We start from the raw sequence: 24,137 nt of genomic DNA on the forward strand, positions 1-24,137 counted from the left end.
ATGGCCTGGCATATCCCCCAAATCTACAATTATCATCAAGCCAGGGGATCAACCCTGGTTCAATGAGGAGATGAAGAGTGCAGGAGCATATGCCAAGAGCAGCACCCAGTGTAGCTAAAATGAGGTGTCAGCTTGGTGAAGCAACAACTCAGGACTACTCGCATGCCAAACAGCCTTAGCAGCAAGTGATAGACAGAGCTAAGCAATCCCACAACCAATGGATCAGATTTAAGCTTTGCAGACTTGCCACATTCAGCTGTGAATGGTGGTGGACAAATATTCCCATCCTCAATGATGGAGGAGCCCAGCACATTAGTGCAAAAGATAAGGCTAAAGCATTTGCTACAACCTTCAGCCAGAAGTGCCAAGTGGATGATCCATCTTGGCCTCTGACAGAGGTTCCCAGCATCACAGATGCCAGTCTTCAGCCAACTTGATTCACTCCATGTGATATCAAGAAATGGCTGAAGGCACTGGATACTGCAAATACGATGGGTCCTGACGATATTCTGGCAATAGTACTGAAGGCTGGTGCTTCAGAACTTGCTGCGCCCCTAGCCAAGTTGTTCCAGTACACCTACAACACAGGCGTCTACCTGGTTATGAGGAAAATAACCCAAGTATGTCCTGTACACAAATCAAGCCCAGCCAATTACCGTCCCATCAGCCTACTGTCAATCATCAGTAAATGGTGAAAGAGGTCATCAACAGCGCTATCAAGCAGCAGTTGTTCAACAATAACCTGCTCACTGACGCCCAGTTTGGGTTCCGCCAGGATCACTCAGCTCTTGACCTGATTACGGCCTTGGTTCAAACATGGATAAAAGAGCTGAACTCCAGAGGTGAGGTGAAGTTGACTGCCCTTGACATCAAGGCCACGCTTGACCGAGTGTGGCATCAAGGAGCCCCAGCAAAACTGGAGTGAATGGGAATCAGGGGGAATACTCTCCGCTGGTTGGAGTCACACCTAGCACAAAGGAAGATGGTTGTGGTTGTTGGAGGTCAGTCATCTCAGCTCCAGGACATCACTGCAGGAGTTCCTCAGGGTAGTGTCCTTGGCCCAAACCATATTCAGCTGCTTCATCAATGACCTTCCTTCCATCATTAGGTCAGAAGTGGGGATGTTCGCTGATGATTGCACAATGTTCGGCACCATTCGCGACTCCTCAGATACGGAAGCAGTCCCATATGCAGCAAGACATGGACAACATCCAGGCTTGGGCTGACAAGTGGCAAGTAACATTCGCACCACACAAGTACCGAGCAATGACCATCGCCAACAAGAGAGAATCTAACCATTGCCCCATGATGTCCAATGGCATTACCATCATTGAATCCCACACTATCAACATCCTGGGGGTCACCATTGACCAGGAACTGAACTGGACTAGCCATATAAATATGTGGCTGCAAGAGCAGGTCAGAGGCTAGGAATCCTGTACTGAGTAACTCACCTCCTGACTCCTCAGAGCCTGTCCACCAGCTACAGGGCACAAGTCAGGAGTGTGATGGAATACTCCCCACTTGTTTGGATGAGTGCAGCTCCCACAACACTCAAGAAGCTTCACACCAGACAGGATAATGTAGCCCGTCTAATTGGAACCCCGTCCACAAACATTCACTGGTCAATATGCTGGAACTTCCTTCCTAACAGCACTGTGGGTGCACCTACACCTCATGGATTACAGCTGTTCAAGGAGGCAGCTCACCACCACCTTCTCAAGGGCAACTAGGGATGGGCAATAAATGCTAGCCCAGGCAGCGAAGCCCACATCCCGTAAATGAATAAAAAATGTTTTTTTTTAATTCACTGGCAGCAATCTGTACCATCTACAAGATACACTGCATGAATTCACCAAAGCTCCTTCGACAGCACGTTCCAAACCCACGACCACTACTGTCTAGATGGACAAGAGCAGCAGACAAATGGGAACAGTGTCACCTGGAAGCTTCATTCCAAGCCACACACCATCCAGGCTTGGAAATATATCACCATTCCTTCACTGTCGCTGGGTCAAAATCCAGGAACTCCCACCCTAGCAGCATCGTGGGTGTACCTACACCACAAAGATAACAGCGGTTTAAGAAGGAAGCTCACCAACACCTTCTCATAGACAGCTTCATGGGCATTTGGAATTGGACAATAAATGCTGGCCTCTCCAGCGAGGCTCCCATCCTACGAACGAAATTTTTTTAAAAATCAGGGAGGAGGGTACTGGGATCTTCACTGTTTAAAACCAGCAGGGAGGGAGTCGGGAGCTTCGCTGTTTAAAATCAGAGAGGAGGGAGCCGGGAGCTTCGCTGTTTAAAATCAGAGAGGAGGGAGTCGGGAGCATCGCTGTTTAAAATCAGAGAGGAGGGAGCCGGGAGCTTCGCTGTTTAAAATCAGAGAGGAGGGAGTCGGGAGCTTCGCTGTTTAAAATCAGTGAGGAGGGAGCCGGGAGCTTCACTATTTAAAATCAGAGTGGAGGGAGTCAGGAGCTTCGCTGTTTAAAATTAGAGAGGAGGGAGCTTCGCTGTTTAAAATCAGAGAGGAGGAAGTCGGGAGCTTCGCTGTTCAAAATCAGAGAGGAGGGAGCCGGGAGCTTCGCTGTTTAAAATCAGAGAGGAGGGAGTCGGGAGCTTCGCTGTTTAAAATCAGAGAGGAGGGAGCCGGGAGCTTCGCTGTTTAAAATCAGAGAGGAGGGAGTCCGGAGCATCGCTGTTTAAAATCAGAGAGGAGGGAGCCGGGAGCTTCGCTGTTTAAAATCAGAGAGGAGGGAGTCGGGAGCTTCGCTGTTTAAAATCAGTGAGGAGGGAGCCAGGAGCTTCACTATTTAAAATCAGAGAGGAGGGAGTCAGGAGCTTCGCTGTTTAAAATCAGAGAGGAGGGAGTCGGGAGCTTCGCTGTTCAAAATCAGAGAGGAGGGAGTCGGGAGCATCGCTGTTCAAAATCAGAGAGGAGGGAGTCGGGAGCTTCGCTGTTTAAAATCAGAGAGGAGGGAGTCGGGAGCTTCGCTATTTAAAATCAGAGAGGAGGGAGTCGGGAGCTTCGCTGTTTAAAATCAGAGAGGAGGGAGTCGGGAGCATCGCTATTTAAAATCAGAGAGGAGGGAGTCGGGAGCTTCGCTGTTTAAAATCAGAGAGGAGGGAGTCGGGAGCTTCGCTGTTTAAAATCAGAGAGGCGGGAGCCGGGTGCTTTGCTGTTTAAAATCAGAGAGGAGGGAGTCGGGAGCTTCGCTGTTTAAAATCAGAGAGGAGGGAGGCGGGAGTTTCGCTGTTTAAAATCAGAGAGGCGGGAGCCGGGTGCTTCGCTGTTTAAAATCAGAGAGGCGGGAGGCGGGAGTTTCGCTGTTTAAAATCAGAGAGGTGGGAGCCGGGAGCTTCGCTGTTTAAAATCAGAGAGGCGGGAGCCGGGTGCTTCGCTGTTTAAAATCAGAGAGGAGGAAGTCGGGAGCTTCGCTGTTTAAAATCAGAGAGGAGGGAGTCGGGAGCTTCGCTGTTCAAAATCAGAGAGGAGGGAGTCGGGAGCATCGCTGTTCAAAATCAGAGAGGAGGGAGTCGGGAGCTTCGCTGTTTAAAATCAGAGAGGAGGGAGTCGGGAGCTTCGCTATTTAAAATCAGAGAGGAGGGAGTCGGGAGCTTCGCTGTTTAAAATCAGAGAGGAGGGAGTCGGGAGCATCGCTATTTAAAATCAGAGAGGAGGGAGTCGGGAGCTTCGCTGTTTAAAATCAGAGAGGAGGGAGTCGGGAGCTTCGCTGTTTAAAATCAGAGAGGAGGGAGTCGGGAGCTTCGCTGTTTAAAATCAGAGAGGCGGGAGGCGGGAGTTTCGCTGTTTAAAATCAGAGAGGCGGGAGCCGGGTGCTTTGCTGTTTAAAATCAGAGAGGAGGGAGTCGGGAGCTTCGCTGTTTAAAATCAGAGAGGAGGGAGGCGGGAGTTTCGCTGTTTAAAATCAGAGAGGCGGGAGCCGGGTGCTTCGCTGTTTAAAATCAGAGAGGCGGGAGGCGGGAGTTTCGCTGTTTAAAATCAGAGAGGTGGGAGCCGGGAGCTTCGCTGTTTAAAATCAGAGAGGCGGGAGCCGGGTGCTTCGCTGTTTAAAATCAGAGAGGAGGAAGTCGGGAGCTTCGCTGTTTAAAATCAGAGAGGAGGGAGTCGGGAGTTTCGCTGTTCAAAATCAGAGAGGAGGGAGTCGGGAGTTTCGCTGTTCAAAATCAGAGAGGAGGGAGCCGGGAGCTTCGCTGTTTAAAATCAGAGAAAAAGATTGGTCAAGGCAATGCCCTGAGGAATGAGTCAGCAAATGGCTGCCACTTATTTTGTTTAGCTGAAACAGACGCAATGTGTGTACATGTTCTTTCTGTCTGCAAAGAACAGGGCCCTGTGAATTAATATATGTATCTTCCAGTACTCGTGAATGAGCCACACTGTGAGCACGACTGACAATCTTAAATTGGTTGTCTGCGTAATTCTTAGTATATTGAGGATTATTTAGCAAATGTTGTCCAATCACAGAATCACATCTAACGTTGCACATTGTGTTTTAAATTTTGCAAGCACGTGCTGGTTGGGTACAGTCTGTACCCTGCCTATTGCGAATAGCAGCTGGGACATGCTGTTTGATATAATCCACCAGTCTTGGGACTTACGGCCTACATACCTTGCATCACACTGGCACTGAAATTCATATACCACATTACTCATTTGTGTGATAGGCAGAATGTCTTTTTGGCTTGGCGGCAACATCCTATTAGTGGCGAATACTACTCGTGTTGTTACTGCATAGTAGCAGCGTGAAACTACTAGCTTCACCTGTTGCTCAAATGTTTGAGATCCCGTACCCTTCCAGGGTAACCTGAGATAGACTGGGCACTTTTCAGGACTGAAAGTGACAGCCTTAGGCCCGTTCATGAGTTTGCGTGATATACAGCGCGAAATGATCCGATAAGGGTAGCCATTATCCTGCAGGATGCCTTTGATGCACCCTATTTCAGCATCAAGCTTACATGGCGAGCAAATGGCTCGGGCCTTATTTACGAGGTTGTACTGAAAGCTACATATATTAATACACAGGGCCCTGTTCTTTGCAGACAGAAAGAACATGTACATATATTATGCCTATTTCAATTAAACAAAATAACGGGCAGTCATTCACTGACTCATTCCTCAGGGCAATGCCTTGACCAATCAGGGTCAAGCTTCCTGGTTTAAATTTCAAACAATGCTTGGCAGTTAACTGTCAGTCGCCATCACTGGTGCATTTTCCATGGCAATGCCACTTCCAACCAATCAGCACTCTCTTCACATACAGTATAAATTGACGTTTTCTCCCTTATATTGGTATTCTTGCAAGTGTCCTGATGAGTGCAAGATGAAAAGCTTAGACTTGTCTCTTTTTTTAGCAATACTCAAGATAGGATTAATTAATGCCCTCATAGTGAAGGCACCCCCAGGTAGCAATGATCATAATATGATTGAATTTTACATTCAGTTTGAGGGAGAGAAGACTGGGTCTAAGACTAGTATCTTAAACTTAAGTAAGGGTAATTATGAAGACACAGTGGGGAAATGGTGGCGTAGTGGTAATGTTGCTGTACCAGTAATCCAGAGACTCAGGCTAAACTCTAGGGACATGGGTTCAAATCCCAACATGGCAGCTGGTGGAATCTGAATTCAGTTAATAAAAAAAATCTGAAATATAAAGCTAATTTCAGTAAAAGTAACCATGAAACTATCATCGATTGTCATAAAAACCCAGCTGGTTCACTAGATGTCATTTTGGGAAGGAAATCTGCCATCCTTCCTGGACTGGCCTACTTGTGACTCCAGGCCCACAGCAATTTGGTTGATTCTTAAATGCCCTCAGAAATGGCCTCGCAAGCCACTCAGTTTCATGGGCATTTAGGGATAGGCAACAAATGCTGACCTTGCCAGTGACACCCATATCCCATGAAAGAATAAAGAAAAAAAAATGAATGCAGAGATAGCTAAAGTGAACAAGCAATTTAGGTTAAGGGCTAGGCCAACAGAGATGAAGTGGCAGACATTTAAGGGGATACTTCAGAACATGCAGAATAGACACATTCCAATGAGAAAAAAAATCCAAGTTAACCCGCTATCTGTGGTTAACTAAAAAAGTTAAAGATAGTTTCAAACTTTCCTAAAAAAAGCTATAATTGCGCAAAGGTGTGCGACAGGGACAAAATATTAAAAAAAACAGCAAGGAGTGATTTGAAGATTAATAGAGGTAAAAATTAGAGTACAAGGGAAAGCTAGCTAGAAATATAAAGACAGATAATAAGAGTTTCTATCGCTATTTAGAAAAGAAAGGAGTTAACAAAGTGGGCGTTAGTCCTATAGAAATTGAGTCTGGGGAGTTAATAACCCAAAATAAGGAGATGGCAGATGAATTGAACCGGTATTTTGCATTGGTCTTCGCTAAAGAGGATTTGAGTAACATCCCAGAAATAACTGTAAATCAGGAAATAGAAAGGAAGGAGGTACTCAAGAAAATTACAATCAGTCGTTTGGTACTACAGAACTTCAGTATTGCTGAAAAAAATACTTTTTTTGAAGCTTCGGCAAAAAAAAAACTCTTTCAGCAATACTTAAAATTACAAGCAACAGAGAAGTGGTACTTAGAAAATTGTTGGAGCTGCGGGTTGACAAGTCCCCGGTCCTGAAGGATTTCATCCTAGGGTATTAAAAGGAATGGCTAGTGAGATAGTTGATGGATTGGATTTAATTCTTATAAAATTCACTCGATTCGAGGAAAACTCCATTAGATTGGAAAATAACTCATGTAACTCCTTTATTCCAAAAGGAAGAGGGACAGACAGCAGGAAACTATAGGCCAGTTAGTTTAAAATCTGTCAAAGGGAAAATGTTAGAAGCTATCATTAAAAGCATTATAGCAGGGTACTTAGGAAAATTCAAGGCAAACTGGCAGAGTCAACATGGTCTTGTGAAAGGGAAATCATGTTTAACCAATTTTTGGACTTCTTCAAAGGACATGGTCTTGTGAAAGGGAAATCATGTTTAACCAATTTATTGGACTTCTTTGAAGGAGTCACATGTGCCATGAATAAAGAGGAACTGGTGGATGTACTGTACTTAGATTTCCATCTGGCATTTGATAAGGTGCCACATCAAAGAATATTGCTGAAAATATGCTAACATATTGGCAAGGATAGAAGATTGGTTAGCTAACAAGAAAGAGAGTAGGCATAAATGGGTCATTTTCCAGTTGGCAGAATATGGCGAGTGGCACATACGGGGATCAGTGCTAAGGCCTCAACTCTTTACAATTTATATAAATGATTTGGATGAAGGGACTGAAGATGTGGTTGCTAAATTTGCTGATTACACAAAGATATGTAGGAAAGTAAGTTATGAAGAGGATATAAATATCAACAACCACTGACCAGGAACTGAACTGGACTAGCCATATAAATATTGCGGCTACAAGAGCAGGCCAGGGATTAGGAATCCTGCGGTGAATAACTCACCTCCTGACTCCCCAAAGTCATCCACCATCTACAAGGCACAAGTCAGGAGTGTGATGGAATGCTCTCCACTTGCCTAGATGAGTGCAGCTCCAACAACACTCAAGAAGCTTGACACCGTCCAGGACAAAGCAGTCTACTTGATTGGCACCCGTCTACAAACATTCACTACCTCCACCACTGACACACAATGGCAGCAGTGTACACCATCTACAAGATGCACTGCAGGAACTCATCTCGCCTCCTTGGACAGCACCTTCCAAACCCATGACCGCTATCATCTAGAAGGACAAGGGGCAGCAGTCACATGGGAACACCACCACCTGGAGGCTGAGCTCCAAGCCACTCACCATCCTGACTTGGAAATATATCGCCGTTCCTTCGCTGTCACTGGGTCAAAATCCTGGAACTTCCTTCCTAACAGTACTATGGGTGTACCTAAACCACAGGGACTGCAGCAGTTCAAGAAGGCAGCTCACCACCGCCTTCTCAAGGGCAATTAGGGATGGGAAATAAATGCTGGCCTAGCCAGTGACGTCCACATCTCATGAATTAATTAAAAACATAAGGAGGCTACAAAAGGATATAGATAGGTTAGGTGAATGGGCAAAGATCTGGCAAATGGAGTATAATTTAGGAAAATGTGAATTGTCCCTTTTGGCAGAACGAATAAACAAGCATATTATGTAAATGGAGAGAGCTGTGAGATACAGAGGGATCTCGGTGTCCTAGTGCATGAATCACAAATAGTTAGTATGTAGGTGCTACAATAATTAGCAAAGCTAATAGAAAGGTCTCATTTATTGCATGGGGAATTGAATGCAAAAGTAGGGAGGTTATGCTTCAGTTATACAGGGCATTGGTGAGACCACATTTGGAGTACTGTGTACAGTATTGGTCTCCTTATTTAAGGAAAGGCGTAACTGCATTGGAAGCAGTTCAGAGAAGCTTTATTAGATTAATACCTGGAATGGACGGATTGAGGAAAGGCTGGGCAGGCTATGCTTGCATCCGCTGAAGTTTAGAAGAATAAGAGGCGACTTGATTAAAACATATAAGATCCTGAGTGGACTTGACAGGGTGGATATAGAAAGGATGTTTCCTCTTGTGGGAGAACCTAGAACCAGGGGATACTGTTAAAAATAAGGGGTTGCCCATTTAATACAGGGATGAGGGAAATGTTTTTCTCGCAGAGGATTGAGACACTTTGGAATTCTCTTCCCATCGTGTCTGCACCGGCTCTCCAAATGAGCATTATGACCTAGTGCCATTGCCCTGCCCTTTCCCCGTACTCCTGCACACTGTTTCTATTCAAAAAATCATCTAATACCCTCTTGAATGCCTTGATTGAACCTGCCTCCACCACATTTCCAGGCAGTGCATTCCAGGCCCGAACCGCTCGTTGTGCGAAATAGATTTTTTTGGGGTCATATTTGCTTCTTTTGCAAATCACTTTAAATCTGTGCCCTCTCATTCTTGATCCTTTTGCGACCAGGAAGAGCTTCTCCCTATCTACTCTGTCCAGCCTTGGGGACCAACCCTGGTTTTAATAAAGGATGAAGGACAGATTGCAAGAGCAGCACCAAGCATATCTAAAAATGAGGTATGAACCTGGTGAAGCTACAAAACAGTACTACAAACATGCTATATATTAGAAGCAACATGCTATACACTGTGTGCGCGCATGTGTCCAGCCTCAGCATGAAATAATTAAGACACAAGTGTCATTCCTGTCCCCTCTTTCTGCAGTCACATTATTCTGAAAGGTGCAAGTTAGGGGAAAAACCGCATGCTAATTTAGGAATAAACTTTGGAAAATTCATCACCAAGGCAGTTAAATGAGTACCAAGAGCTCAGTGACTGGGTGATGCAACACTCAACAACCAACACAGTATGTAGGGACACATGTCATTCCAAACTCTAGTTTTTAGTTTCTAAAACATCACTAGATTTTCTAAATTTTCTTATTTCTGACTGTCACATCATTCACGCTATGCCTTTCTACCAAACAGCATTCTTAGTGTTAGTGCATCACTTACCTGTACCACCAAAGTAATGCAGAGTCAGGGAACATGCTACACAGTATTTCATCACTGTTCAATACAGAATTAGCTAAACATTTAGACACAAGCTGATACAGGCAAGACTACAGTACATCACACACAAGATCGACAGAATGTTTGTGAGCCTACCTGCTGGTGTCTGCTGTTGGGGAAGGTATATTGAATGGCATGACCTGGGTATCTGTTTGGTTCTGCACCAAATGGGCCTTGGCCTGGGGGGTAACCTGAACTTGACATTTTCGGACAGTCAGTCATTCAAATGCTGCCTAGGAATCAAGCCACCATATGATCATGTTTCTAGGAAACCACCTGAGAAAAAATGCAAGAAAAATAATCAAATATATGACGACACTGCTCCCGTCAATACCTACAATACCATTTAACTCTTGTTTTGCCAAAAATTTTTTTATCATCAGAAGGAACCAAATTTCACCTATAATACATTTCTTGCTCTGATTACCAGCAAATACATTTCTCACATGTAGCATGCACAGTTAATGATTCGACACTCGATTTCAGTGCTGCATGTTAAACAACCAGCTACAGATATTTTCCGCAATGGATTTGATGCTCCCACTAGCAATATTTTGTTAGCAATTCATAAAATAACCTGAAGCTCTGTTGGCATTTGGTATGCAGTCACTGAGCCTGTATAAAAGACAATGCCTCATATAAATTCTCCTGGTCCCCTCAAACAGGCATTTTCCATAAACCATTCTCTCTCATTTTCATAAACAGATACCCATGTAAGCAGGTAGAATCTACCAGTTACAATAAATTGTAAAGCAAGAGAAGTGGAGGAGTGTTCCCCCAGTGGCCGTCCTTCACAAGTCTATCTGGATCTCGCTCTTCATATTCAGGTGGTAATATTTATGCAATTGTTTGAATTTGATAAGCAAGCCAGTTCACTGTAGAAATTGCTACCCCAACACAGAGACCATGCTCCTCTCATAATTTACACAGATTGTGTTTGTAGTTTCAACTTCCCCACCTCCCATTTCAGTGAAGCAGTAATCATGACTGTGTAACACACACAGCATAGTGCATTTAAATAGTGAATGTAACTGGGTGTATAACAATTAGAATTATTTCAACAGGTTTTAAAGAGTTAACAATTTGAAAAACAAGCCGGTTTCTGACCAGTTTTTCAAGGACCAGAATCGATTAGTGTTAGATTCATTAACATTTTGAGGAAAAAAATCTTTTAACAAATGTGTATTAAATGTGAAGCTCTGCAATTACACAATCTATTTGCTCTTACAATCTGACACAGCGTCCCAGGAACCATGTGGTGAAGTAGACGCAATTGTGACCCGACTGCATTCATGACTCTTTGTTGACACATCAGAAAAGAAAGTCACAATCAGCAATGCTAAAAATAAACTGATGCAACTACTAAACCTAAATTTCTAAAGCTACATGGTAATAAGATACTATCACGAATGACATTTTGAAAGCAAATGAGGCATAGAGCTCTTTTAAACAACAGGGGCAAAAATTGAACACTCCTTTAAATAAGCATGCAAATAGCACATTCCTGTCCCAAATACACAACAAGTTATCATGGAAATTTTCACAACTGACCAGCAGGGAGAGTTGATGGGAGATTCTATTGCCCTCTGCTTCTCTGCTCCCCACAATCGGCCATGTAAAGTATACAATGAACTTCCTCTTGCCGTGATGTTCCCTCACTGGATAATAATTGGATTTTCCCTGATGCTGGAATGCAGTTATGTACCACACAATAGCCCTGCTCAGCAGGGAGACAACCAATTCCCATGACTCAGCTGCTAGTGCTATTCACCAGAGCCCTTCCACGAGTCATTTTGGGTGCCCCTCTTAATTCACTGTGGATGTCCCCAACTCTGCCTCATCAGCCATTTCATTCACAATAAATCATCTGAAACACCCTTTGACCATCCAGTGGAAGAGTTCAAAACTGGATGAATTTGGTTTCTTATAATTTGGAAAAGAACACCAATTTTTTTTACGTACAATTTTTATAATTTGCATTTAGTTTTGTTTGGAATCCACAACTAAAGCTAAATTTTTATGGACGAACAAATAATTTTGGTGTAAAATTTCAAAAATATTGGTAAAAATCCCAGAAACTCAAAACAGAAATGGAATTTGATTATTCATTGAGTGAAACAGCAACCCTCTTCCTTACACAAGTTTCTAAATGAACAGAAGGCAGACTTCACAATCTGTTAAAAATTTCAGCACATTACACACTAGTTTAAAAAAACAGGCCTTGCAGTATAAAACCAATACTCATCAACTGGGCAGATAAAGCGGTGCACACAGCATGCTCACGCTAGAGGATAGATTGATAAAGAAGCAATTCTAACATAGTAGAGTGTGGTACTCCCACCCAGACCCGAGACGGAAAAAGCAGCACACACAGCTAGATGTAACAACTAGAATTTATATAACTTCCTTAGCAAAGAAAACATCCCAAAGTGCTACGTAAAGCAATAATCAACGTGGTCACTGAGTCAAAAGAGGAGATATTAAGAAGGTTAAAAAAAACTTGGTCAGAGGTGGTTTATAAAGTGGGCCTTGAAGGAGAAGAGAGAGGTGGAGGTGTTGAGGGAAAAAGGCCAGAGCTTTGGTGGGTGACTGGCAACACATCTGCCAATAGTGGAGCAAATAGGGGGGGGTGCACAAAGGATTTGAGTCAAAAGGAATAAAGAGTTTAGGGTAGGATGCAGGGCTGGAGATGGGCGGGAGGAAGGAAAAGAAAGGAAGGAAATAAAGAGAAATGCGGTGGTGAGATAGAACTGGTAGTATTTGCTTATATATAGAAGCTTCCCCCACCTCTGTAAATGACTTTGCATAACGAAGGTCAGAGAGTGGCTGAAAGGGACAGAGAGAAAAAAACCTAAGAATACATCAACAGTCAAGACTAGATGTTACAAAGGTAACAAAAAGATAAAACTGAAGGCTCTCTATCTGAATGCAAATAGCATTCATAACAAAGTAAATGAACTGATGGCCCACATTGAAGTAAATAAATATGATCTGATAGCAATTACGGAGACGTGGCTGCAGGGCGACAAAGATTGGATCCTTAATATTGAGTGGTACATGACATTCAAGAAGAATAGGAAGGTAGGTAAAGGTGGAGGGGTAGCACTGTTAATCAAAGGGCATTGGTGCAATAGTTAGAGATGACCTTGGTGCAGGAGATCATGGTGTAGAATCGGTTTGGGTGGAGATGAGGAATAGTAGGGGGAAAAAAATCATTAGTGGGAGTGGTCTACAGGCCCCCTAACAGTAGCCACAGTGTAGGACAAAGTATTCAAGATAAAATATTGTGTGCTTGTGATAAAGTGACAGCAATAATCATGGATGATTTTAATCTACGCATAAACTGGAAAAATCAGATTAGATCAGTAGCAGCCTGGATGACGAGTTCTTAGAATGCTTTCGAGATAGTTTCTAACAGCAGCATTTTCTGGAACCAACCAGAGAGCAAGTTATATTAGACTTGGTATTGTGTAATGTGACAGGATTAATTAATGACCTGAGTAAAGGCACCCCTAGGTAGCAGCAACCACAATGTGATTGAATTTTACATCCACTTTGAAAGGGAGAAAGTGGGTCTAAGACTAGTATCCTTAAACTTAAATAAGGGCAACTATGTGGGCATGAAAGCTGAGCTAGCTGAAGTGAACTGGGAAACTATGCTAGAGGATAGATCGATGGACAAGCAGTGGCAGACATTTAAGGGGATATTTCAGAGTATTCAGAATAAGTACATTCTTATTATAAAGAAAAATTCTAAGGGGAGGACTCAACATCCGTGGTTAACTAAAGATGTTAAGGAAAACATCAAACTTAAGGAAAAAGCATACAACTCCACAAAGATGAGTGCCAGGACAGATGATCAGACAGAATTAAAAGAGCAGGAGAGAATGGCTAAAAGGTTAATCAGGAGAAAGAAATTAGAGTATGAGAGGAAGCTAGCTAGAAATGTAAAAGCGGATAGCAGAGTTTCCACAGGTACTTAAAAAGAAAAAGAGTAAGTAAAATGAGTATTGGTCCTCTAGAGAGTGACAATAGGGAGTTAATACTAGATAATAAGGAAATGGCGGAAGAAATGAACAAATATTTTGCTTCTGTGTTCACTGTAGAGGATACAAAAAACATTCCAGTAATGGTTGCAAATCAGGTGGTGAACGGGAGAAAGGAACTTGGTGAAATTGAAATCACTAGGGAAATGGTACTGAGCAAACTGTTGGAGCTGCAGACTGGCAAGTCTCCGGGTCCCGATGGACTACATTCCTAGGAACTTAAAAGAGGTGGCAAATGAGATAGCCGATACGCTGGCGTTAAATTCGCTAGATTCTGGAAAGGTTCCATCAGATTGGAAAGTAGGAAATATAACCCCTCTATTCAGGACTGGATGAGACGTATAAACTATAGGCCAGTTAACTTGACGTCTGCCGTGGGGAATTATTAGAATCGATCATTAAGGAGGTTATAGCTGGGCACTTAGAAGCGCTCAAGGCAATTGGGAAGAGGCAGCATGGTTTTATGCAAGGAAAATCATGTTTAACCAATTTATTGGAATTTTTTGAAGGAGTAACATGCGCAGTGGATAAAAGGGAGCTTGTAGACGTACTGTATTTGGATTTCCAGAAGGCATTTGATAAGGTGCCATATCAAAGATTATTACGAAAAATAAAAGCACGTGGTGTAAGGGGTAAAATACTAGGATGGATAGAAGTTTGGCTGGCTGGCAGAAAGCAGAGAGTATACATAAATGGGTCTTTTTCTGATTGGCAGGATGCGACGAGTGGAGGGGTCAGTACTGGGGCAACAAATTTTTATGATTTACATCAATGACTTAGATGAGGCGAGTGACACAAAAATAGCTAGGAAAGTATGTTGTGAAGAGGGCATGAGGAGATTGCAGATGGATATAGATAGGTTGAGTGAGTGGGCAAAAATCTGGCAAATGGAGTTTAATGTGGGAAAATGTGAAGTTCTTCGCTTTGGTAGGAAGAACAAAAAAGCAGAGTATTACTTAAATGGACAACAGTTGCATAATTCGGAGGTGCAGGGGGATCTAGGTGTTCCAGTACATGAGTCACAAAAAGTTAGTATGCAGGTACAGCAAGTAATTAAGAAGGTTAACGGAATGCTATCCTTTATTACGAGAGGGATTGAACATAAAAGTAAGGATGTTATGCTTCAGTTATACAGGGCATTGGTGAAACCACACCTCAAATACTGTGTGCAGTTTTAGTCTCCTTATTTAAGAAAGGATGTGAATGCATCGGAGGCAGTTCAAAGGAGGTTTAATAGATTGATACCTGGAATGAGTGGGTTGTCTTATGAAGAAAGGTTGGATATGCTAGGCTCGTTTCCACTGGAGTTTAAAAGAGTGAGGGGTGATTTGACTGAATTGTACATGATCGTGAACGGCCTTGACAAGGTAGACATTGAAAGGATGCTTCCTCTTGTGGAAGAGTCCAGAACTAGGGGGCACTGTTTTAAAATTAGGGGTTGCCCTTTTCAGGCAGAGATGAGGAGAATATTTTTCTCTCAGAGGGTTCTGCAACTTTGGAACTCTATAACTCAGAAGGTGGTGGAGGCGGGGTCATTGAAAGTTTTTAAGACAGAGGTAGATTGATTCCCTTGCCTAACAAGAATCTAAGGTTATTGGGGTTAGATGGGAATGTGGAAATCAAAGCACAAGATCAGCCATGATCTTATTGAATGGCGGAGCAGGCTTGAGGGGTCAAATGGTTACTCCTGTTCCTATTTCTTATGTTCTTATGAAGAACAGAGGTGTCCAGATAGATCTTTTGGGGTGCCAGAAACAATGGTGCAAGATGGGAAGAGAAGCCATTGCTGGAGGTGCTCTGGCTACAATTAGATAGGTTACTGTAGAAGCAAGGGAGCTTAGTCCCAGCAAACTGGACAAGAGAGGCATTGAAGAAAGATATGTATATAGTCAACTGCGTCAAGGGCTGCAGTGAGGTTGCACAAGGAGAATGCTGTTATGGCTGTTTTAGTGATGTGAATGTGGCTAAATTTGACTAAAATCTTTAAATGAGGAGCTGCAGGAGAGATAAAAATAGATTTGGCAGCACAACATATTTAAGGACATGAATAGAAAAAGGAGACTGGAAATGAGGCAGTAGTTTGTAAGGATAAAAAAAAATTAAGGATGGGTTTTATGAGAAGTGAGATGTTGTCAGCTTCCAAAGAGAGGAGAGTAAGGGAGAAAGGAGTTCAGGACTACGGCAGGGATTGATTTGCTTTGGTTTGAACATCAGGGGTCAAGCAGGCCAATGGTAACAGGTGATGTACTTTATCCTAGTGACTATCAACCTTGAACTTATAAGATCATAGAATAGTTACAGCACAGAAGGAGGCCATTCAGTCCATTGTGGCCATGCTGGCTCTCAACAAGAGCAACGCAGCCAAGTCCCACTGTCCTGCCTTTTTCCCCTAGGCCTGCAATTTTTTCTTAGCAGATAATTATCCAATCTTCTTTTGAAAGCCACAATTGTATTTGCCTCCAGCACACTCTCAGGCAGTACATTCCAGATCCTAACCACTCGCTGCATAAAATGGTTTTCCTCATGTTGCCTATGGCTCTTTTGCCATTCACCTTAAATCAATGCACTTTGGTTCACGATTCTTCCGCCACTAGGAACAGTTTCTCCCTAACTACTCTGTCCAGATACATCGTGATTTTGAAAACCTCTATGAAATCTCCTCTCAACTTATTCTTCTCCATGGAGAACAATCCCTACTTCTCTAATCTATCCTCATAAATTACATCCCTCATCCCTGGAACCATTCTTGTAAATCTTTTCTGCAGTATCGAGAACCAGTGCTTCATAAAGGTTTACCAAAATTTCTTTGGCTTTTGTACTCCATGCCTCTATCTATAAAGCCTAGGATACTGTGTGCCTTTTTAACCGCTTTCTCAACCTACACTGCCACCTTCAACAATTTGTATACCCCAGGTCTCTCTGCTCCTGCAGCCTCTTTGGAATTGTTTCATTTCATATTGCATCTCCTCGCTCTTCCTCCCAAAATGTATAACTTCACACTTCTCTGTATTAAAGTTCATCTGCTACGTGTCCATCTATTCCACCAGTCTGTCTACGTACGCCCTCTTGAGGTTGATCACTATTTTTTTCACAATACTTACAAGTTTTGTGTAAACAACAAATTTTGAAATTGTGCCCCACACACCCAAGTTTAAGTCATTAATATAGATCAAGAAAAGCAGTGGTCCTGGGGAACCTTGTTTCTCACTTTCCCCCATTCTGAAAAATAACGCTCACCACTCTGTTCCAGTCATTCGGTCAACTTCAGTATTCCATGCTGCCACTGTCCCTTTGATTCCACAGGCTTTAACTTTGCTGACAAATAATGTTACGTGGCACTTTATACCTTTTGGAAGCCCATGTACATCAACTACGTTACCTCCATCAATCCTCTGTTATCTCATCCAAAAACTCAAACAACTTAGTTAAACATGATTTTCCCTTAACAAATCCATGCTGGCTTTTCTTAATTAATCAACTTTTCTCCAAGTGACTGTTAATGTTGTCCTAGAGTATCGTTTCTAACAGCTTTCCCACCTCTGAGGTTAAAATGACTGACCTGTAGTTGCTGGGCTTATCCTTCACTTTTTTGAACAAGGATGTATCATGTACAATTCTCCAGTTCTCTGGACAACCCTTGTTTCTAAGAGAAGAATTGGAAGATTATGGCAATTTCCACCTTTACTTACCTGGGTATTCTCATATACATCTCATCCAGTCCTGGTGATTTGTCAAAGTATAGCCAACCTTTCTATTACCACCTCCATGTCAATTTTTAGCCCATCCATCTCAACTACTTCCTCCTTCACTATGATTTTGGAAGTATCTTCTTCCTTGGTAAAGACAGGTGCAAAGTACTCAATTAGTTCCTCAGCCACGCCCTATGCTTCCATGCATAAATCCCCTTTTTGGTTCCGAATCATCCCCACTTCTCAATTTACTACCCTTTCACTAGTTATATGCCTAGAGAAGACTTTTGGTTCCCTTTTATGTGAGTGACCAGTTTTTTCTCATATTCTCTCTTTGCTACTCTGATTTCATTTTTCACTTTCCCTCTGAACTTTCAGTATTGTGCCTGGTTCTCACTTGTATTATCAACCTGACATCTGTCATACACGCCCTTTTTCTGCTTCATCTTACTTTCTCTGTCCTAATTCAGGGACCTCTGGCTTTGTTTGCCAACCTTTCCCTCTCAGGGGAACATGCCTCGACTGTACCCGAACCATCACCACCATTGTTCCACTACCATTTTGCCTGTCAACCTTTAATTCCAATTATGTGGGCCAGATTAGTTCTCACACCCCATTGAATATGATCCTCCTCCAATTAAATACTCTTACTCTGGATTGCTCCATGTCCTTTTCCATAGCTAACCTACACCTTATGGTGGTATGATCACTGTCTCCTTAATGATCCTCTACTGACACTTGATCCATTTGTCACACCACATTCCCCAGAACCAGCTTCAGCAATGCCTTTTTCATTGGACCGGAAACACTCTGATCAAGGAAATTCTCCTGAACACACTTCAGAAACTCTTCCCCTTCTCTCGCTTTACACTGTAACTATCCTAGTCTATATTAGGATAATTATGTTCCTCCACTATAACTGCTTTATAGCTTATTTGCACCCACCTGTAATTTCCTTGCAAATTTGTTCTTCTGTAGTTGGTGGTTTATAGAATACACCCAGTATTGTAATGGTACCTCGATTGTTTCTTAGCTCTAACCCAAATAAATTCTATCCTTGAGCACTCTAGGCCATCCAGTCTCTCCAGCGGTGAAATATTTTCCTTAATCAATACTGCCACCCCTCCTTCCTTCCCTATATTTCCTAAATACCTTATATCAAGGAATATTTAATACCCAGTCTTGTCCTCTTTTGAGCCAAGTCTCCATTATCGGCAGGACATATTCTCGCTTGACTCTCTGTGCCTGTAACTCATCAACCTTATTTACCATATTCCATGCGTTCACATAAACATGCACAGTAAACCTAAAATAGGCTTAGTGCATTCCCTCTTGCTCTGACCCTACTTGTTGCCTTACTATTTCTTACTGTGGTTGACCAGAAACTGAACTGGACTAGCCATATAAATACTGTGGCTACAAGAGCAAGTCAGAGGCTGGGAATTCTGCGGAGAGTAACTCACCTCCTGACTCCCCAAAACCTCTCCATCATCTACAAGGCACAAGTCAGGAGTGTGATGGAATACTATCCACTTGCCTAGATGAGTGCAGCTCCAACAACACTCAAGAAGCTTGACACCATCCAGGACAAAGCAGCCCATTTGACTGCCACCCCATCCACCATCTTCAACATTCACCCCCTCCCACTGCCGACGCACGGCGGTAGCATTGTGTACTGCCTCCAAGATGCATTGAAACAACTTACCAAGGCAGCACCTTCCAAACCCGCGACCCTTACCTCCTAGAAGGACAAAGGCAGAAGATGCACGGGAACACTATCACCTGCAAGTTCACCTCCAAGCCACATACCATCCTGACTTGGAACTACGACGTCGTTCCTTCACTGTTGCTGGGTGAAAATCCTGGAACTCCCCTCTTAACAGCACTGTGGCTGCATCTTCAACACATGGACTGTAGCGGTTCAAGATGGAGGCTCACTATCGCCTTCAATGGCAATTATGGATGAGCAATAAATGCTGGCCCAGCCAGCAATGTACAAAGCCCATGAATGAATAAAAAAAAAATCTTTCTCTCCCAATTCTTTGTGAGCCTCATTTTCCCTCTCTAATGTTACTTCCTGGCTCCCATCCCCCTGCCAAGTTAGTTTAAACCGTTCCCAACAGCACCAGCAAACCAACAGGTTCCAGCTCTGTTTAGGTGCAACCCATTCAGCTTTTAAATATCCCATTTCCCTACAACCGGTTCAGATGTCCCAGGAATCTAAAGCCCTCCTTCCTGCACCATCACTCCAACCAAGCATTCATCTGTTCTATCCTCTTATTTATATAATTCAATAATCCAGAGATTACCACCTGTGAGGTCCTGCTTGCTAGTTTTCTTTCCACAGTTTCCTAAAATCTGCCTGCAAGACCCCATCCCACTTCCTTTTTATGTTGTTGGTACTGACAAGAGCAATCACCTCTGGCTGTTCACCCTCCCCAACTCATAGTGTCCTGCAGCAATCAGTCACATCCTTGACCCTGGCACAAAGGAAGCAACATACCATCCTCGATTCACATCTGCAGTCTTAAACATTGTCTGCTACTTAATTATGGAACCCCCTTTCATTATTGCTTTCCCAATCTTCCTCCCACACCACAACCACCCACCTCCCCCTGCCTCTGGCACAGCTGAGCCAGCCACGGTGCCTTGGACTTGTTGGGGTTGAGAGTGTAGGGAAGGAAAGATAGAGGTTTCAGGAAAAAGTTGGTAATAGTTAGAATAGGAAGGAGATGCTAATGATGAGAGCTACCAAGAGGTCAAAGATTACCTTGCCAGCAATCAATACCACAGTTCTTGGTGAGGTTGAAGGGATAGCTGTGATGTGGATGAGAGAACTCGTGTTGAGCGAGAGGTTTATGTAGTACAGGGGAGCCGTAAATTCGGAGGAGAGAAGACAAATAAATCTGGAATAGAGATTGAAATCGCTGAGGATGAGAGGTTATCGTGCAGAGACTGAGGGAAGAAAGAAGATAGGTAGATACCTCAGGCAGAAACCCAGTGTGAGGCAGTGGATAGGGTGGTATACAACAAAAATTTTAAAGGATATTTGAATGGAGTGCAACAAGCGGAGATGTTTGAAAGAGAAGGTAGCAGAAACCAAGATGTGACTTAATGATGAGGTACATTGTCACCATGGCAGCTTGGATGGGGCAGGTGATGGTATAACGGTTTCAGACAGAAAATGTGGTCCATCTAGCTCAGTATTGAAACATATCTAACAATACATGAATCACATTTGTTGTCCAGAACCTAGATCCTTCCTGAAACACATTTCTTGCACCACCAAACATGCTGATGATCAGTCCACATACTTTTTCTCACTAAAAGATCCTCCTGCATTTCCTATTTTCTTTTCTTGCCATAGTGTATGTCACACCCTGCGCTTAATTTCTGTACATGGCAGTAAAGCTTACTTTAATCTAATTCAAAGATTTAAAAACTTCAAACACTTCTATCACATCCCCCCTCAGTCGTTTCTTTTCACAAAATAGGAACTCTGCCTTGAATAAATTGAATAATTGAATAAATTCAATGACTCTGCCTCCACTGCTTTCTAGGGAGGAGAATTTCACAGGCTAAATCGAAAGAAAAAAATAGAAAAATAGGAGTAGGCCATATCAGCCCTTCCAGCCTACTCCACCATTCAATAATATCATGGCTGATCTGATTGTGGTCTCAACCCCACTTTCCTGCTTGCCCCCATAACCTTTGACTCCCTAGTCAATCAAAAATCTATCTAACTCTGCTTCGAATAAATTCAATGACCCAGCTTCCACTGCTTTCAGGGGAAAAGAAATCCAAAGACTTCTGAAAGAAAAAAATCCTCCTCATCTCCATATTAAAAGGAAGACCTCTTATTTAACCTGTGTTCCCTAATTTTGGTCCCCCCATAAGAGGAAACACCGCCCCCGGTATCCACTTTATCAAGTCCCCTCAGGATCTTATATGTTTCAATAAGATCACCTCTAATTCTTCTAAACTCCAAAGGGTATAGACCCAGCTGGCTTAACCTTTCTTTGTAAAATAAGCCCTTCATCCCAGGAATGAGTCAAGTGAAATGAAAGACCTAGGATAATTAATCCTTCCTCATGCATTATTCTCTTAAATTATGTGAATAACTTCTTTTTCTCCTCTCGAAACTACATTTACTTCTTAAAATAGGAATACTAAAACTGCACACACAATAATCCAAAGTGGTCTCACCAAGGCCAATTACAGTTCTAAAATAACCAGACCAGAAGGGTTCAGTAAAGGCAAGGCATCAATGTCCTATGGTCAATATTTGGTCAAAACCAGGACATCAATGCAGTACAACAAAGATTTAAAGCTAGATGGACCACATTTTCTGTCTGAAACATTACACCCACCACCTGCCCCACCCAAGCTGCCGTGATGACAAATTAGGGGTCGCCCTTTTAGAACGGCGATGAAAATTTTTTTTCTCTCAGAGGGTTGTGAGGCTTTGGAACTCTCTGCCCCAAAAGCAGTAGAGGCGGGATCACTGAATATTTTTAAGGCAGAGGGAGATAAATCATTGTTGGGCAAGGGAATCAAAGGTTATCAGAAATAGATGGGAATGTGGAATTTGAAACACAAACAGATCAGCCATGATCTTACTGAATGGCGGAGCAGGCTGCAGGGGCCGAACAGACTACTTCTGCTCCGATTTCGTATGTATCACTAAGTCACATCTTAGTTTCAGCTACCTTCTCTTTCAGGCAGCTCCGCTTATTGTGCTCTTTTCAACTATCCATTATATGGCAGTGGATGACAAGGGCCTTGTTCATAAGTGAAGGGAAACTCTGGAAGGAAATGCAGAGAAGGGAATGATTGTTGATCTTCAGGGACAGTGGTCTAAGGGGCAGTAGTGGGTGGCAAGAGCAGATGGAGGGTTGGTGAGGTTAACCTTGGTAGGCATGCTGGATATAAAGGTCAATGAAAGAAGAGAACTGAGCAACTGCAGTAGTTGTTCAAAAGGAGGCAGCAATGATGCTTCAATCGGCTCTCTGAAGAATGCAAGAGAAGCATAGAGGGTAGCATTGGACTTATTTGAGCGGAATTCAAGCCTGAAGTGGCAGGAAGGCACAGTAGTAATGATGGTATTAGGTTAGAGATTGGAATGCTTAACCTGAATAGTGAGAGATCAGAAGTAGTCTGGCCAGATGAAAGGAAGATAAGGGCAAGGAAGAGAGAGGTTGAAAGAAAAAAAGATAGGACGCTCAGGTACAGAGCTGTCGACAAAATGTGCACATGAATGGGCATAGAGGGTATTTGGATTACATATACACAGCAGAGATTCAGAGACACATATCTTAGTCATAAACAGAGGGCTAGGAGAAGACAATAAGAAAGAGATCAAGTTGATCCTTGCAGAGAATGTAGAAACAGTTTGGAGATGCAACACAGAACCACACTCCCAGCCAGACTGAATGCAACATAGTGCAGGGTGACACTGACAGCTGGACCCAACGCAACACAGGGCAACAGTCACAGACAAACCTACACACCAGGTCTGCCCAAGAAAACACACCCACCTAATAATGAGCAGAAGCTAAAGGGCACTTCATGGCAAAAGGTAGGCCCCGGTCAGATGGAGAGCAGAGGCGGGACCGGTGAGCCTCATTGGATTAATTGCAGAGAATGCTGATTCGCACAGTGAGATATAATTATTGCTTGCAAATGCTGAAGAAAAACGTATGCAGCACATCTTCATGGAGCATCTCTGTGATCCAGCACAGTTACAGCAATTACCTGACAAAGTGGAAAACTGCCTAAGTACGTGCCAGTCACAAAAAACAGGACAAATTCAATTTAGCCAACTACCCGTCCCATCAGTCTATTCGTGATAATCAGCAAAGTGATGAAAGGAGTCAGCAACAGTGCTATCATATCCCATTTAAATAGAATAAAAAGATACAGCTGGAACACTTTGTGTGGAAGCTACTTGGAAGTCAGTAGCACTGAGTTGTCGTCTTGAAAATAAACCAGCTTGAACCAAAAGACCAGCCTGGATTAATTCTTCCACCACAACCTCTTATTGTGAGTAACATGGTAGCAGGGGATGAGCTTTAAGCTCTGTTGATTGATTGCTGCATATGAAGATTTTTGTCTCAGTCCTCTGAGGGAAAAGAAGTGTACTGTTGCTGACAATTTAAGTTACGGAGTGGCGGAAGGACGGTGCAAAATCACAAGCTTTGACTATCCGCCAATTTTTTTTCTGACTCTGAACCTTATCAGCAATGGAAGGCTGAAGTGGAAATGTGGACCCAGGTTACTTCTATACCCTGGAAGAAGCAAGGTATGGCTTTGGTGTTATCATTACCAGCCAAAAGTAAGATAAGGAGTAAAGTATTTTCAGAGTAGAAAGTGGATGATTTGGATCATAAAGAGGGATTGAACCTTCTGTTACAATTTTTGGATAAATTTGACAAAAAGAATGAGTTATTGGAAGCGTATGAAGCTTGGATGATCTTTGATAGGTTTAGGAAATCAGATGATCAGTCCATGGAAGAATATATCATGGATTTTGATAAATGGTACAGGAGACTACAGAGATTTGAGCTTGAAATTCCAGAATTGGTATTGGCATTTAAATTACTGGACTGTACTCGCATTTCCCATGATGATAGTCTTTTAGCACTAACAGGGGTTCAGTTCTGGGGGAGAGAATCTCTCTTGGATCAAATGGCTGCTGCTCTAAAAAGATTTCTGGGGAAACAGTTGTTCCTTGCCACTTATTTAACAAATGTGAACAACTATGCTATATAACAAAGGATAGAGGATTCAATAGTGGCTGGAGGTTGACCAAATATTAGATGCAGATT

The 24,137-nt window shown here is 42.9% G+C and overlaps 1 protein-coding gene across 13 annotated transcripts in view; it reads right to left on the reverse strand.

The window, feature by feature from the left end:
* Positions 1-24,137, reverse strand: part of ncor1 (nuclear receptor corepressor 1) — a 399,352-nt gene that overhangs the window by 354,035 nt on the left and 21,180 nt on the right. For all 13 annotated transcript variants that reach the window (XM_078548371.1, XM_078548367.1, XM_078548369.1 and 10 more), the window contains exon 2: positions 9,672-9,851. In XM_078548371.1, coding sequence (XP_078404497.1) covers positions 9,672-9,797 — 126 coding nt within the window. In that variant the 5' untranslated portion in view covers positions 9,798-9,851. The remainder of the gene's footprint in view (positions 1-9,671; positions 9,852-24,137) is intronic.

The sequence above is a fragment of the Cetorhinus maximus genome, chromosome 9 (genome assembly GCF_964194155.1).
Source record: "Cetorhinus maximus chromosome 9, sCetMax3.hap1.1, whole genome shotgun sequence".
Taxonomy (NCBI): domain Eukaryota; kingdom Metazoa; phylum Chordata; class Chondrichthyes; order Lamniformes; family Cetorhinidae; genus Cetorhinus; species Cetorhinus maximus.